General features: G+C 40.3%; 1 protein-coding gene across 9 annotated transcripts in view; it reads right to left on the bottom strand.

The window, feature by feature from the left end:
• Window positions 1-16,834, bottom strand: part of ZMYM2 (zinc finger MYM-type containing 2) — a 189,113-nt gene that overhangs the window by 141,358 nt on the left and 30,921 nt on the right. For 7 of the 9 annotated variants that reach the window (XM_084649445.1, XM_084649452.1, XM_084649453.1 and 4 more), the window contains exons 3-4: window positions 7,162-7,243; window positions 4,925-5,781 (exon numbers count right to left, since the gene is read on the bottom strand). In XM_084649445.1, coding sequence (XP_084505571.1) covers window positions 4,925-5,771 — 847 coding nt within the window. In that variant the 5' untranslated portion in view covers window positions 5,772-5,781; window positions 7,162-7,243. Of the gene's footprint in view, window positions 1-4,924; window positions 5,782-7,131; window positions 7,244-16,834 lie in introns of all 9 variants that reach the window. The other 2 variants (XM_084649451.1, XM_084649446.1) reach the window with 2 other exon arrangements.

Here is a 16,834-nt window from a genome sequence, read left to right as displayed (position 1 = left end):
TCTGCTCCCGCTTCTCCCTATTTCTTCTCCCCTTCACTGTGTTCTTTTCATGTGTGAGGACCACAAGCGTAGAAAAGACCTTTTTTATTCCCCCCAGAAGACAAGCAACATTTGGAAAGTGCAACAGATACAGACCTTTGCAACACTCTCTCAGCTCCCACCCCATTCTGAATCAACCTTCCTTCTTCCTTCCCATAGTTGGCCCTCTTCACTGAATCCCAAGGAAACCTTTCCTCCTCTCTTCCCCATTAATCCAGGGTGCCAGAACTCACTCTACTTCATGCTGCTAGTATACCAGTTTCCATATTTTGCAGATTTTTGGTATGCACCTGACCCATCAATCAAACTAGCAGCCATGCACAAAGCCTTCTGGGCCAGCAGTAAAAGGAGGAATTTTCTGGTGCCTTGGGCAAAAGCATGTGCTGGTTTTGAAAGGTATACAAAAGGCATTATTTTGCATTAACAAGTACTAGAAGTCCCCATGTCTTCCACTTGTAATGTCACAAAAAAACAATGCATTTTGAGGTCTTTAGTGTATCAAGTACCAGCAAATGTCACAAAAATGGGAATGCATTCTTCCAAAAAGAAGTTAAAAATTGATGTGAACGTCCAAGCTATCTGGAGACACTCGACACAAAACAAAAAAACTCTTCAAGTTTGAGTTTCGCTTTTTTGTTACAGTAGATATGACTGATTCATAAGAATGGACAGAGCCATCCACAAACTACAGAACTTGGGGGGGGGGGGGAAGGATAGCTCAGTGGTTTGAGCATTGGCCTGCTAAACCCAGGGTTGTGAGTTCAATCCTTGAGGGGACCATTTAGGGATCTGGGGCAAACACTGGGGACTGGTCCTGCTTTGAGCAGGGGGTTGGACTAGATGACCTCCTGAGGTCCCTTCCAACTCTGATATTCTATGATTCTATGAACTTGTCAAGTTGACATGAATTTTGCAAGTTAGTCAGGAAACACAGCATTATCCTTTGCTCTTATTTAGATAGAAGTATTTAGTTTTAAGTTAATACTTCTAAAATGCTCTATAAAATGTATTAATACACTCTGAAAAGTAAGTTTTGGTGATACAAGAACTAGAGAACTCTGCTATCAAGATACTTGTTGATCTAGATAGAAGCTACCAAGCTATCTGAGAATTATAAAATTAACATATTGGCAAATTGTGCTAAGTTCTAATACATCTGGATTCCAACTGAATATTTTAGATCACCTTTGAAATGATCCCAACTAATCTCCGAAGTTATTACCACTACCAGGGAAATAAGGGGAATTCATACATTTGCTACTGGCTTCATCTGAGATAGTTTTCTACGAGGCTAATTTAATAGGGCAGCAATGCACTGACTGACACAGAGAACTTAATCTTCATAATGTGAGATTAAAGCTTCATTATTTAGGTGGAAGCTTAAATTCTGCAGAATGTGAACTCTAGAAAACTGCAGTTGCAACTGTCCCATTTTGCTCCTAGTGGAACCTGTTGTTAGCTAAGTAAGGTTTACTGCTATTCCTGCTGTCCTAAACAAAAACAAATTACCCCTAACAGCATATAGCACATAAGTTTTAGCACAAGTAGTACTAAAAGGTAACATACATATAACTATTCATAGATTCATAGATATTTAGGTCAGAAGGGACCATTATGATCATCTAGTCTGACCTCCTGCACAATGCAGGCCACAGAATTTCACCCACCACTCCTAAAAAAGACCTCACACCTATATCTGTGCTATTGAAGTCCTCAAATTGTAGTTTGAAGACCTCAAGGAGCAGAGAATCCTCCAGCAAGTGACCCGTGCCCCATGCTACAGAGGAAGGCGAAAAACCTCCAGGGCCTTCCAATCTGCCCTGGAGGAAAATTCCTTCCCGACCCCAAATATGGCGATCAGCTAAACCCTGAGCATATGGGCAAGATTCATCAGCCAGATACTACAAAAAATTCTTTCCCGGGTAACTTGGATCTTACCCCATCTAAAAACCCATCACAGGCCATTGGGCCTATTTACCATGAATATTTAATTACCAAAACCATGTTATCCCATCATACCATCTCCTCCATAAACTTATCGAGTTTAATCTTAAAGCAAGATAGATCTTTTGCCCCCACTACTTCCCTCGGAAGGCTATTCCAAAACTTCACTCCTCTGATGGTTAGAAACCTTCGTCTAATTTCTAATCTAAATTTCCTAGTGGCCAGTTTATATCCATTTGTTCTTGTGTCCACATTGGTACTGAGTTTAAATAATTCCTCTCCCTCTCTGGTATTTATCCCTCTGATATATTTATAGAGAGCAATCATATCTCCCCTTAACCTTCTTTTAGTTAGGCTAAACAAGCCAAGCTCCCTGAGTCTCCTTTCATAAGACAAGTTTTCCATTCCTCGGATCATCCTAGTAGCCCTTCTCTGTACCTGTTCCAGTTTGAATTCATCCTTCTTAAACATGGGAGACCAGAACTGCACACAGTATTCCAGGTGAGGTCTCACCAGTGCCTTATATAACGGTACTAAAACCTCCTTATCCCTACTGGAAATACCTCTCCTGATGCATCCCAAGACGACATTAGCTTTTTTCACAGCCATATCACATTGGCAGCTCATAGTCATCCTATGATCAACCAATACTCCAAGGTCCTTTTCCTCCTCCGTTACTTCTAGTTGATGCGTCCCTAGCTTATAACTAAAATTCTTGTTATTAATCCCTAAATGCATGACCTTACACTTCTCACTATTAAATTTCATCCTATTCCTATTACTCCAGTTTACAAGGTCATCCAGATCCTCCTGTAGGGTATCCCTGTCCTTCTCTAAATTAGCAATACCTCCCAGCTTTGTATCATCTGCAAACTTTATTAGCACACTCCCACTTTTTGTGCCCAGATCAGTAATAAAAAGATTAAATAAGATTGGTCCCAAAACTGATCCTTGAGGAACTCCACTGGTAACCTCCCTCCAACTTGACAGTTCACCTTTCAGTAGGACCCGTTGTAGTCTCCCCTTTAACCAATTCCCTATCCACCTTTCAATTTTCCTATTGATGCCCATCTTATCCAATTTAACTAATAATTCCCCATGTGGCACAGTATCAAACGCCTTACTAAAATCTAAGTAAATTAGATCCACTGCGTTTCCTTTATCTAAAAAATCTGTTACTCTCTCAAAGAAGGAGATCAGGTTGGTTTGGCACGATCTACCTTTTGTAAAACCATGTTGTATTTTGTCCCATTTACCATTGACTTCCATGTCCTTAACTACCTTCTCCTTCAAAATTTTTTCCAAGACCTTGCATACTACAGATGTCAAACTAACAGGCCTATAATTACTTGGATCACTTTTTTTCCCTTTCTTAAAAATAGGAACTATGTTAGCAATTCTCCAATCATACGGTACAACCCCTGAGTTTACAGATTCATTAAAAATTCTTGCTAATGGGCTTGCAATTTCTTGTGCCAATTCTTTTAATATTCTTGGATGAAGATTATCTGGGCCCCCCGATTTAGTCCCATTAAGCTGTTTGAGTTTCGCTTCTACCTCAGATATGGTGATGGCTACCTCCATATCCTCATTCCCATTTATCATGCTACCATTATCCCTAAGATCCTCTTTAGTCTTATTAAAGACTGAGGCAAAGTATTTGTTTAGATATTGGGCCATGCCTAGATTATCCTTGACCTCCACTCCATCCTCAGTTTTTAGCGGTCCCACTTCTTCTTTCTTTGTTTTCTTCCTATTTATATGACTATAGAACCTTTTACTATTGGTTTTAATTCCCTTTGCAAGGTCCAACTCTACTTGACTTTTAGCCTGTCTCACTTTATCCCTACATATTCTGACCTCAATAAGGTAGCTTTCCTTACTGATCCCTCCCTTCTTCCACTCCCTATATGCTTTCTGCTTTTTCTTAATTACCTCTCTAAGATGCTTGCTCATCCAGCTTGGTCTTAACAGTTATATTATGGGAACACCTAGAAGCCACAAGCAGGTTAGACCTCAAACGTACCAGACATCACACAAACAAAAATTACATACCACACAGAGCTTAAATTTAAAATGCCAGCTGCTATTATGATGATTCAATTAATATTCTAGGGCAGGGGTTCTCAAACTGGGGGTCAGGGACCATCAGGGAGGGAGTTGTGAGGTTCTTACATGAGGGGCCGTGAGCTGTCAGCCACCACAAACCCTGCTTCACCTCCAGCATTTATCATGGTGTTAAATATATAAAAAAAGTGTTTTTAATTTATAAGGGGGGAGGGGTTGCATTCAGAGGCTTGCTATGTGAAAGGGGTCACCAGTACAAAAAAGTTTGAGAACCACTGTTCTAGTGTCTCACGCTTAATCCTTGTGCATATCAAATACTATTCAAAGAGCATGGACAACAAAACCTGTAAATTAAAGCTTCTCCACTTTGAGGGAAAATGGCTTTGATGCATAATACTAGCCACAGAACTTCAGAAACAGAAGCTTGGCTCAAATACTAAGTCCATGAACAAATGTGCACTATTTATCTAGGTGCACACATGCCACCCTGACTGCACACTGGGTTCCATGCATCCCAAGTCAATTACACATAAAAATATGCATTGTCTTTTTGAAAGATGAGGTAATTATACACAAAGTATTAACGGGGGGAGGGGGAGGGAGTATTCATTTTTCTAGCTAGTTATTAATCCAAGACAAGTTTACTGATGTATACACTTCATCTCATTGATTGAGCAGATTCTACTCATACACAAATAAAATGACAGATTAAAAAAAACCAAAGTTCCTTTTCTAAGAATGAAGTTAAGAGTGTATGTGTGCATGTGTGTATATCAGTAGCTCTGTACTTTATATATAAACAAATTAATATTTTGGACTGTTCAAATGTTATACATTTTATAAGCTTAGCAAAGTATTTAAACGTATGACTTACCAGGACTGTGATGAGTCACAGATTCTCCATTTTGAAACACATCTCCAGCCACATTCATTCTACCAGGATTGAAAGGTCCTACACCAGTCTTGGTCTGTGAAGTTAAAGATGGGGTGTATGTTTGTATATTAACACCAAAATTACTTGACTGCAGTCCGTTAGACACATCTCCCAAGTTGGTATTCTGCAGTGATGTTACATGTGTAATCATTAAGTTCATGTCACGCCCTTCAGTATTTTCTAAATGACCATCATTCACAGAGCTCATACCTGTTTCTAACGTGGTAACATTAGCAATCTGAATTTCAGAGTCTGGTTCTGTGGTTATACCACTATTACCTATTCCTGCATTTACCTTACTTCTTGAAAAACTGGAAGCTGAGAATTCCATATCGCTGGATCTATTTTTACACTCTGGAAGTCTTCGTTCATTAAAACTGGAAGCATTCTTCTCTTGTCCTGGATTTGTTTCAATATCTTCTTCATCATCAATAATAATTGTCTCACTTATACTTCCCTTTTGAGAACTTAAGTCTTTTGAAGGAGGAAGCATTTTGGAATCATTTCCTTGAAGCTCGTCGCTTTTTAATGAAATAAATGCAGTATTTCTCTGATCAGATATCAGTGATGTAGAAGTCTGTGGAGGTTGAATAGGTTCAATAAAAACAACATCATCATCATCTTCTATAGATGGGTTTTGGAATTTATTAGTTCTAGAAACTAGAGTATTAGGTGGACCTCCAAAAGAATTTCCTATATTTGCAAGACCGGTTGCCATGGCAGTAGTTCCTAGTAAACCAGAAGTATGTTCAGACAGTTCTAATCCTCCCAGAGAACTTCTGTCCATTCCAGATAAGCTGTTATGTAAGTAAAAGAGAAACAGTAATTTAAGTACAAGATTTAATTTCTTAAATAGCAAATATTCCATAAAATTTAAAAAGTCTAGTCTTTTAGTTATTTTCTCTTCTTAATTAGATCTTAATGACAGCTCAATATCTCTATCTTCTCTTTCATAAGAACTTTTACTCATTATGCTACCTAACACCACTCTCACATCATAACACACTAGTAAAAATGGAGGTCCATCACCAGTTTCACAGAAATTTTGCCAATAGAACAGCTATGTGCTGTTAAGTTTAGCAAGATAAATGTTGGAAACATCAATAGAATTTAGCACAATCATCACCTTTTTGTTGCCATTTAATACTTAGGCTTAATTTCCTATCCCCATGCCCCATACCTCTCTTGTATGCACAATGAGGTCAAATAGCATTGCCTCTGCTCAACTGCAAGGCAAGATCAAGAACACTGATATTTTAAGTTACCAGTTTTTATTCCTCTTAAAATGGTATGAAAACATCTCAACACCAAATGCACAAATTACGTGCCTAGTAAAGGACTTGCTTTGCATGGACTAACTAATGCTCTCAAGGTGTAGGCTAACCAAGACTACTTCACAGTCTGAATTAGAAAGCACAACCCTATCACACAGTTCCAGCCCAGCTGAAGAGTGGTGGGGGAAGGAAAAGAGGGTAAGAGTACTTAGAGTACTGTTGGAATAGCTGGCTAAAGGAAGAAAGAAAAATGTTGACTTTGCCACCCTTTAATTCCGACCACTGCAAGGGATAGGAGAAAGAGAGGCTCATTTGAGGTCCTGGCTCCTTCTCTAAAATTCTTTAACAAGTTGTAAGAGATTCACTTCCTATCTCCTCTCTTCTCAACATCAGATGCTACTGCAGGTTCCTTCATCCACTACTCATTTCGCACATGGCATTTTGTTTTCTGTGGTTTTGGGGAGGCTGCTGGGTTTATTCTTGTAGACACAGGCAAGAGTACAACTGTATTTTTAATAAGCCAAAAGAAACTTTAGCCCTGGATATTTTCTTTTATGTATTATATAAGGCTAAATATATAATCAGGGCCAATGGAAAGGACAGAATAGAAACAGAGTTCACAGCAGCTGTTGGTAAATGAACTGCATTGGTGCTGCTGCAGGCACTGGGAAGAATATAAAGGTAACTCCATGACAGTATACTCAAACACATACCTGAATTTGCATGTGTGATACCATCAAATCTTTGTGTACTTTATGACAGAAGATTATTATTATGACAGAAGGCTGGAAAAATGTTTGTGGATTTCTGCAAGTAACCTATTTTTTTTTTAAAAAGGGGGTGGGAAGTATCCCCCCCCCCCCCAATACTCACCCATCCAGAAATCCACTGCAGCCTGTTTACCTTAATAAGTTGCTCTCAAGTGCTCCAGTGTAGGGTCTATTCCTCTTATACCAATTAACTTGATGTGCTTGGTTGAAATGTCCTGAAATAGATCCAAAAATAAACTCTCATGATCCTAACATACATAATAACAGGTTCTTCCCCCACCCCCACTGCCCAAAGTCTTACCAACCAGGATAACAAGTCTGTTTCCTTCACACCAGCTCAGAGTGTTTAGAAAGACTTTTTAAAAGTGGTGTCATCCTTCTGCATAAGAGGTGCTGTCTAGCTCATAGTACTTAGAATTATTTGTGCTCTGGGTGAGTAAACCACTATTACGTAACAGTTCAATCATATAATGTTAACAAAATGCACTAATCAGTTTAGTTGTTCCTGGATGATAGATAAAACTGATTATGCTATTAGATTGTCCTAGCCAAGAGTCGGGAACTGAAGCGGTCATCTCTCCCAGAAGGTACCCATTCCAGATTTTACACATGGTACAGTTTGTAATTGGAGAGCTCTTTAGTTGATACTATATAGATACACGGACATGTTCATTAAAAGCAGGTGGAGAGGACTGCAATCATTTTAAGCAAAGGATACTAAAATTCAAGCAGCTCTCATAGCAAGTCTATATTTTAAAAAGCTGCAGCGGCTACTGAAGCACTGTAATGAAGATGCTACTACACCGACAGGTGAACTTCTCCCGTTGGCATAGTTAATCCACCTCCACAAGAAGCGGTAGCTATGTCAACTGGAGAAGCTCTCCCATCAACAAAGCGCTGTCTACACTGGGGTTAGGTCAGTATAACTGCGTTGCTCAGGGGTGTGGATTTTTCAATGGTAGGAAGAGGTTTATAAATTGTAGAGAGATCCTGCCAACTGTTATCCAGTCAATATTCTATTCCATCAATTTCAGTGCATAATCTTAAACAGACATTTATCAACATCTATAAATTAAAATTAAATCCTCCCAAGCCTACACATGCGTAGGTACATAAACTGCAAAAACTTCAGTGAAGTTGCATCCACTTACCCCAGGTCTGAATTTTGGCCTTTGACTACAAGGTTGTTACAGTGTGTTTGTCAAGGCAATTCACATACAGATTATACTTCACTTGGCCCATTTAGGTCGGTTAAGCTATTTGGCTATATTAGTCAGGCTTGAAACCAGGTGCTCCACTAATCACATAAACACTTTAATCCCCTTAATTCAGCTTCCTCTCATTTCTTTCTAACCAATGACATTCATTTCCTATGCATCTTCATTGTCTGACCCTTCTTGAGTTTGGCTCTCTCAAAGAGTTAGCCTATTGTAGAGCTTTACTGTATGAGGCTGTCAAGGAACACTTTCCAGTTTAATAGCATGATGAGTAACATTTCTTATTACTAACAACCTCAAAGAGCAGGAACTGAAGTGCACTTATGCCCCATTGATTGTAAAATGGCCGCCTGTATGTATAGAAAGGCTATGTTTGGATTTTCTTCTTATTTTAAAACACAAGAATATTGATGTTTTATTTTAGAAGAATTGCCAAACTTTGTAGAGAAGAAAACACTCATGTTTTGGACCTACCAATCTCTGTGAATCGAAGTTACTGATTGTGAAAAAGTTCTTTAAGGAAAGCATTGTGAAACAGCATTCAATGTCAAAGTCGACATTGTCCAAAGAATTAATTTTTAGGGTTTTTTTGTGGAAGAGGAGAAATGGATCAGCTCAGAAAGGTACTAATACCACGGGGAGTCCCATGCGCTTATACGCTTTATTCATAAAGTTGGGTGCAGTCTAAATCTGGCATTTAGGCTGAGGGTAAAAACTCAGTGTTATGAAGGTACTTGGGGTGGCTTCAAGCTACAGCGTGAATTGGACCTTTTGCCCTACCTGGGTGTTGAAAGCCATCAAGTAGTTACTGGAGCCACTGCTGATTGAGATTTAACAGTTTTTGTAAGTGGAAGGCACATGCTTGTAATTCTTAAAGCATTTATTGAGGCCCCTACTCGAGAAAATATCTTTTTCCAGAGATTATCACTAGTTGGTTTCTTAATTTCCCTTATCCTGTCCAATTGGGGTTTAAGCACAGGTATGGGCTAGAAACAGCTTTAGTGGCATTATTCAATGATTTCCTCCTTGCAGTGGATGAACCTAGAACATCTATGCCCACCAGATCAGTCAGCAGCTTTTGAAATCATTGACTATGAGGTTCCATTAACTTGCCTACTGACCGGGTAGGCATGAATTCTGTTTGGAGTGGTCCCATCTTTGAGAGATCAGAAAGTTACAGTTCCACACCAAAACCTTCTACTATGAGGCTTCTCTCCTATGAAGGAGATAGGTGTCTGTACTGTCAGCCCCTCCTGACCAACATGCAAACGAGGCCCTTGGAAGAGTCAGTGAGGAGATATGGGCTGTGATATGACCATTATGTTAAACATCACCCTGTAGTTGGAAGAAATTATACTGGGGCTCCTGGCACAGCATGCAACCAACATTTCAACTACAGGCAAGGACTTAGAGGACGTGGCCATGAGCACTGTTCACATTCTGCTTCCAAACGAACCTTGCCACAATTATCTATGCCTCTATCACCTGCAGTAATGCAGCTAACTTGAGCCTATTAAGAGACCACTTAAACTATACCTATTCAGAAAAAGAGAGTCCACTCATTAAATGGAGTATTACATAAATGCTTTAGGATCTACATTGACTGACAAAAGATTTCTGGGTGAAATTTAGGGCATTATTTTTAACCTATCTACAGAGTGGAACAATTTAAATCACCTTCATTTAATTTTTTTTAAAGCATTTATTTAAACTAGGCTTTGTAAAGCTAATTTGAAATATCAATTTTAATCTAAAGTTAAAATTGGTTGAATTGCTTTTTTTACAAAATTCCACTGTCAGAACCTGCCCCAGTCCCTCTCTTTGCATAGGCACCAGTCTTGTGAGTAAACAACTAATGGATCCCACATGTGTTTAAGTCATCTGAGCCTCCTCCACCCCCACAGACCAAGTCGTGACTAGTCACTTTTCCTAGGAGTATGGAACAGCTTTCATGTGAGGAGAAATTAATTAAGACAGGGATTTTTCAGCTTGGAAAAGAGATGACTAAAAAGGGATATGATAGAAGTCTATAAAATTGTGAATGGTGTGAAGAAAATCATAGTATCATAGGAATGGAAGGGACCTCGAGAGGTCATCTAGTCCAGTTCCTTGCACTCATGGCAGGACTAAGTGTTATCTAGACCATTCCTGAGAGGTGTCCATCTAAACTGCTCTTAAAAATCTCCAATGATGGAGATTCCACAACCGCCCTAGGCAACTTATTCCAGTGCTTAACTACCCTGACAGTTACGAAGTTTTTCCTAATATCCAACCTAAACCTCCCTTACTGCAATTTAAGCTCATTGTTTCTTGTCCTGTCCTCAGAGGTTAAGAACAAATCTTCTCCCTTCTACTTGTTACAACCTTTTATGTACTTGAGAAAACTGTTATGTCCCCTCTCAGCCTTGTCTTTTCCAGACTAAAAAAAGGATATTTTTTTCAATCTTCCTTCAAAGGTCATGTTTTCTAGATCTTTAGTCATTTTTTGTCGCTCCTCTCTGGACTCTCTCCAATTTGTCCACATCTTTCCTGACATGTGGTGCCCAGCACTGGACACAATATTTCGGTTGAGGCCTAATCAGTGCAGAGTAGAGCAGATGATTTACTTTTTGCATCTGGCTTACAACACTCCTGCTTCTACATCCCAGAATTGTTCACCTTTTTTGCAACAGTGTTATGCTGTTGACTCATATTTAGCTTGTGGTCCACGATGACCCCCAGATCCCTTTCCACAGTACTCCTTCCTAGGCAGTCATTTCCCATTTTGTATGTGTGCAACAACTGATTGTCCTTATTGAATTTCATCCTATTTACTTCAGCCCATTTCTCCAGTTTGTCCAGATCATTTTGAATTTTAATCCTATCTTCAAAACACTTGCAACTCCAGCTTGGTATCGTCTGCAAACTCTGGGAACAGTTTTCCAACCAGTTTTGCACCCACTTTATAGTAGCTCCATCTAGGTTGTATTTCCCTAGTTTGTTTATGAGGTCATGCAAGATAGTATCAAAAGCTTTACTAAAGTCAAGATATACCACATCTACTGCTTCTTCCCTATCCACAGGCTTGTTACCCTGTCAAAGAAAGCTATCAGGTTGGTTTAACGGGATGGGTTCTTGATAAATCCATGCTGTTACTTATCACCTTATTATCTTCTAACTATTTGCAAACTGATTGCTTAATTATTTGCTCCATTATCTTTCCGGGTACAGAAGTTAAGCTGACTGGTCTGTAATTCCCTGGATTGTCTTTATTTCCCTTTTCATAGATGGGCACAATATTTGCTCTCTTCCAGTCTTCTGGAATGTCTCCTGTCTTCCATGATTTTCTAAAGATAATCACTAATGGCTCAGATGACTCCTCAGTCAGTTCCTTGAGTATTCTAGGATGCATTTAATCAGGGCCTGGTGACTTGAAGATATCTAATTTGCCTAAGTAATTTTTAACTTGTTCTATTCCTATGAAAATGAATAAGGAAATGTTAGTTAGTCCTTCATGTAGCACAGGAACCGGGTGTCATCTAATGACATTAATAAGCAGCAAGTTTAAAACAAACAGAACAAGTATTTATTCACACAACACACAGTCTACCTGTGGAACTCCTTGCCAGAGGATGTTGTGAATGCCAAGACTAGAGGGGAGGGGATAGCTCAGTGGTTTGAGCATTGGCCTGCTAAACCCAGGGTTGAGAGTTCAATCCTTTAGGTGGCCATTTAGGGATCTGGGGCAAAAATCGGGGATTGGGCCTGCTTTGAGCAGCAGGAGATTGGACTAGATGACCTCCTGATCCTTTCCAACGCTGGAAGTCAATGTCCATCAGCCAACGCTGATATTCTATGATTCTAACAGGGTTCAAAAAAGTACTAAGTAAGTTCATGGAGAATAGGTTCATCAATGGCTAGTAACCAGGATGGTCAGGAATGCAACACTATGCTCTTTTGAGTGTCCCTAGCCCGTTTGCCAGAAGCTGGGAGTGTCGTCCACTCCCAGGGGATGGGATCACTCAATGACTGGCTGTTCCCTCTGAAGCACCTGGCATTGGCTACTGTCATAAGACAGGATACTGGGCTAGACGGACAATTGGTCTAATGCAGTATGGCCATTCTTACGTTCAAGCTGTGGTCTCTCAGGACAGTTCCCTGGTGCATACCTCTGACCTTAAAAGACCCCAGCACCCCTCTCTTGGGACTTTGGGCTTTGTAGCCCAGCTGCTTTACACACCAGAATCAGTGCCTCAACTCTTCTAAATGCTAATACATGTGTCACCAGCTGCTTCTAAACGGATCCCTCAGAGTGTCACCTCGCTGCAGGTGCTCTGATCTTCTCCATTAACCCCTTCAGGGACAACATGACAGACACTCAAAGAATACAGGCTTAGCAAAGGAATTTCTTAACCACGGGCATTTTACTCTTAACAGCACTACATGGTTACAGGTCTTTGAAAAAACAAAATCCCAAATGCAGCCCACCCCTTTTCTCTGATCTCACTCTTCCTGTAACTGCTGGATTTGGTCAACGTCCTTCGGCTAGACAGCCCTTCCTGCCACCTGGCCTGGTCTTCCACCAGATGTCTGTGAACGTTACCCCTTAAATATAATCTTTGATCCACTTTAGCTGTATGCCCAGTCTGAGGAACTCCAGCCCCTTCCCCCAGCCAAGCTTCTGTGTAGAATGTTCGTTGTTCTTGTATACGGGCCAGTAACTCAGAGACCGTATTGATAGACTGCTCTGTACCAGCTTCCCAAATAGTAATTCAACTAGGTGTTGAGCCTCTACTACAAAATGGATGCTCTAATCCAGGGGTTCTCAAACTTCATTGTAGCGCAACCTCCTTCTGAAAACAAAAATTACTACAGGACCCCAGGAGACGGGACCGAAGCCTGGGCCCCCCCAGGCCTCGCCATCCTGGGGGGCAGGGGTGGCAAAGCCAAAGCCCCACCTCCTCAGGTAGGGAGCCAAAGCCCAAAGGCTTCAGCCCCAGGAAGGAGGCCTATAACCTGAGCCCTGCCACCCAGGGCTGAAGCAAGTCAAAGCCAGCCCTGGCGACCCCATTAAAATGGGGTTGCAACCCACAGTTTGAGAACCACCGCTCTAATCCACAAGGAAAGTTAAAATATATCATGAAGGTCATGCTCCTAAATGAAGATTACGGCGCAAAGTGGAGCCTCTAAAAAGAAAAGGTGATCTCACAACAAAATGGAGTTCAGAATTTGACAAAGTCATTCCCAAATCTGTCAAACGTTATTAGTAGGATATTTGAAATTCACAAAACTGTTACAGGCAAAAAACACAAAATATTGAAACTTAAGAACATAAGAACTGTCATACTGGAAAAGACCAAAGGCCCATCTAGCCCAGTATCCTGTCTTCTGACCGTGGTCAATGCCAGGTGCTTCAGAGGGAATGAACGGAACCGGTAATCATCAAGTGATCCATCCTGTCACCTATTCCCAGCTTCTGGCAAACAGAGGGTAGGGACACCATTCCAGTCCATTCTTGCTAATAGCCACTGATGGGACTGTCCTCCATGAATTTATCTAGTTTTTTGAACCCTGTTATAATCTTGTCCTTCACAACATCCTCTGGTAAGGATTTCCACAAGTTGACTCTGCATCGTGTGAAAAAAATACTTCCTTTTGTTTTAAGCCTGCTGCCTATTAATTTCATTTGATGACCCTTAGTTCTTGTGTTAGAAGGAGTAAACAACACTTCCTTATTTACTTGCTCCACAGCAGTTATGATTTTATAGACCTCTATCACATCCCCGCCTTAGTCGTCTCTTTTCCAATTTGAAAAGTCCCCATCTTATTAATCTCTCCTCATACGGCAGCCGTTCCATACCACTAATTATTTTTGTTGCCCTTTTCTGAACCTTTTCCAATTCCAATATATCTTTTTTGAGATGGGGCGACTACATCTGCACACAGTATTCAAGATGTAGGCATATCACGGATTTATATAGAGGCAATATGATATTTTGTGTCTTATTAACTATCCCTATCTTAATGATGCCCAACATTCTGTTCGCTTTTTTGACTGCCGCTGCATATTGAGTGGATGTTTTCAGAGAGCTATCCACGACTCCAAGATCTTTCTTGCATAGTAACAGCTAATTTAGACCCCATCATTTTATATGTATAGTTAGGATTATGTTTTCCAATGTGCATTACTTTGCATTTATCAACACTGAATTTCATCTGCCATTTGGTTGCCCAGTCACCCAGTTTTGAAAGATCCTTTTGTAGCCCTTCACAATCTACCTGGGATTTAACTATCTCATCATCTGCAAATTTTGCCACCTCACTATTTGCCCCTTTTTCCAGATCATTTATGAATATATGTTGAATAGGATTGGGCCCAGTACAGACCTCTGGAGGACACCACTATTTACCTCTCCATTCTGAAAACTGACCATTTATTCCTACCCTTTCTTTCCTATCTTTTAACCAGTCACCAATCCATGAGAGGGCCTTCCCTCTTATCCCATAGCAGCTTACTTTGCTTAAGAGCCTTTGGTAAGGGACCTTGCCAAAGGCCTTCTGAAAATCCAAGTACAATATATCCGCTGGATCCCCCTTGTCCAATCGCTTGTTGACCCCCTGTCACGGTTCCTCCCCCACTCTGAACTCTAGGGTACAGATGTGGGGACCTGCATGAAAAACCTCCTAAGCTTATCTTTACCAGCTTCGGTCAAAACTTCCCCAAGGTACAAAATATTACATCCGTTATCCTTGGACTGGCCGCTACCACCACCAAACTAATACTGGTTACTGGGGAAGAGCTGTTTGGACGCGTCCTTCCCCCCAAAATACTTCCCAAAACCTTGCACCCCACTTCCTGGACAAGGTTTGGTAAAAAGCCTCACCAATTTGCCTAGGTGACTACAGACCCAGACCCTTGGATCTTAAGAACAATGAACAACCCTCCCAACACTTGCACCCCCCCTTTCCTGGGAAATGTTGGATAAAAAGCCTCACCAATTTGCATAGGTGACCACAGACCCAAACCCTTGGATCTGAGAACAATGAAAAAGCATTCAGTGTTTTACAAGAAGACTTTTAATAAAAAATAGAAGTAAATAGAAATAAAGAAATCCCCCCTGTAAAATCAGGATGGTAGACCTCTTACAGGGTAATTAGATTCAAAAACATAGAGAACCCCTCTAGGCAAAACCTTAAGTTACAAAAAAGATACACAGACAGAAATAGTTATTCTATTCAGCACAATTCTTTTCTCAGCCATTTAAAGAAATCATAATCTAACACATACCTAGCTAGATTACTTACTAAAAGTTCTAAGACTCCATTCCTGTTCTGACCCCGGCCAAGATGACTACAGACAGACCCAGACCCTTTGTTTCTCTCCCTCCTCCCAGCTTTTGAAAGTATCTTGTCTCCTCATTGGTCATTTTGGTCAGGTGCCAGCGAGGTTACCTTTAGCTTCTTAACCCTTTACAGGTGAGAGGAGCTTTCCCCTGGCCAGGAGGGATTTCAAAGGGGTTTACCCTTCCCTTTATATTTATGACACCCCCTCAAATAATTCTAGTAGAATGGTGAGGCACTGTTTCCCTTTACAAAACTGATGTTGACTCTTCCCTAACAAATTATGTGCATCTAGGTGTCTGACAATTTTGTTCTTTACTATAGTTTCAAATCAGTTTGCTTGGTACTGAAGTCAGGTTTACCAGCCTGTAATTGCTGGAATCACTTCTGGAGCCCTTTTTAAAAATTGGCGTCTCATTAGCTACCCTCCAGTCATTTGGTACAGAAGCACTACAGTTAGTAGTTCCATTTGAGTTCCTTCAGAACTCTTGGGTGAATACCATCTGGTCCTGGTGACTTATTACTGTTAAATCTATCAATTTGTTCCAAAACCTCCTCTAATGACACCTCAATTTGGGACTGTTCCTCAGATTTGTCACCTAAAAAGAATGGCTCAGGTTTAGCAATCTCCCCCACATTCTCAGCCGTGATGACCGATGCAATTAATTCATTTAGTTTCTCCGCAATGGCCTTATCGTCCTTGAGTCCTCCTTTAGCAACTATGTAACTTTAGCTACATGAATAGCCCTACTGATTTCAGTGGAACTACTCATATATTTCAAGTTAAGCATGTGTATAATAAGTGTTTGCACCACCAGGGATAAAGTTGTATTTTTATTCTAAAAAGTGTTAGTGGCATAAAATGTTTGACATTTCAAATCAAAATTGCTCTAGAATTAACAAGTGTTATTCATACTTTCCATACACAGAAGTTAACTTTTTAAACACACAGGCCAAAACTTTCAAAAAAAATAGAAGCCTAAGTTTAGGTGCTTAAGTATGGGTTTAGGAGCCTATAAGTATGGTTTTCAAAAGCAAGCTTCATTGACTTCAAACTGCAAACACTGATGAAAGCAAAGAATTTCAGCTTTCTTGACTTGTGGCAGTTCAATATACTGAAAGATGGTGCTGAATGCAAGCATAGCATGGACTTGTGTTGTTTTCACTGAAAGGATGTTAATGAAACACTGGATTTATCTTTTTCAACACGCACAGCATTTTAAGCATGAAACTTCTTAAGAAAAAGTTCTCTATGCAAAATCCTAAATT

Source organism: Lepidochelys olivacea, assembly GCF_965140295.1.
Source record: "Lepidochelys olivacea isolate rLepOli2 genome assembly, chromosome: 1".
NCBI lineage: Eukaryota > Metazoa > Chordata > Testudines > Cheloniidae > Lepidochelys > Lepidochelys olivacea.
The sequence above is the reverse complement of the archived record's forward strand: the minus strand, read 5'-3'. Positions and strand labels throughout refer to the sequence as shown.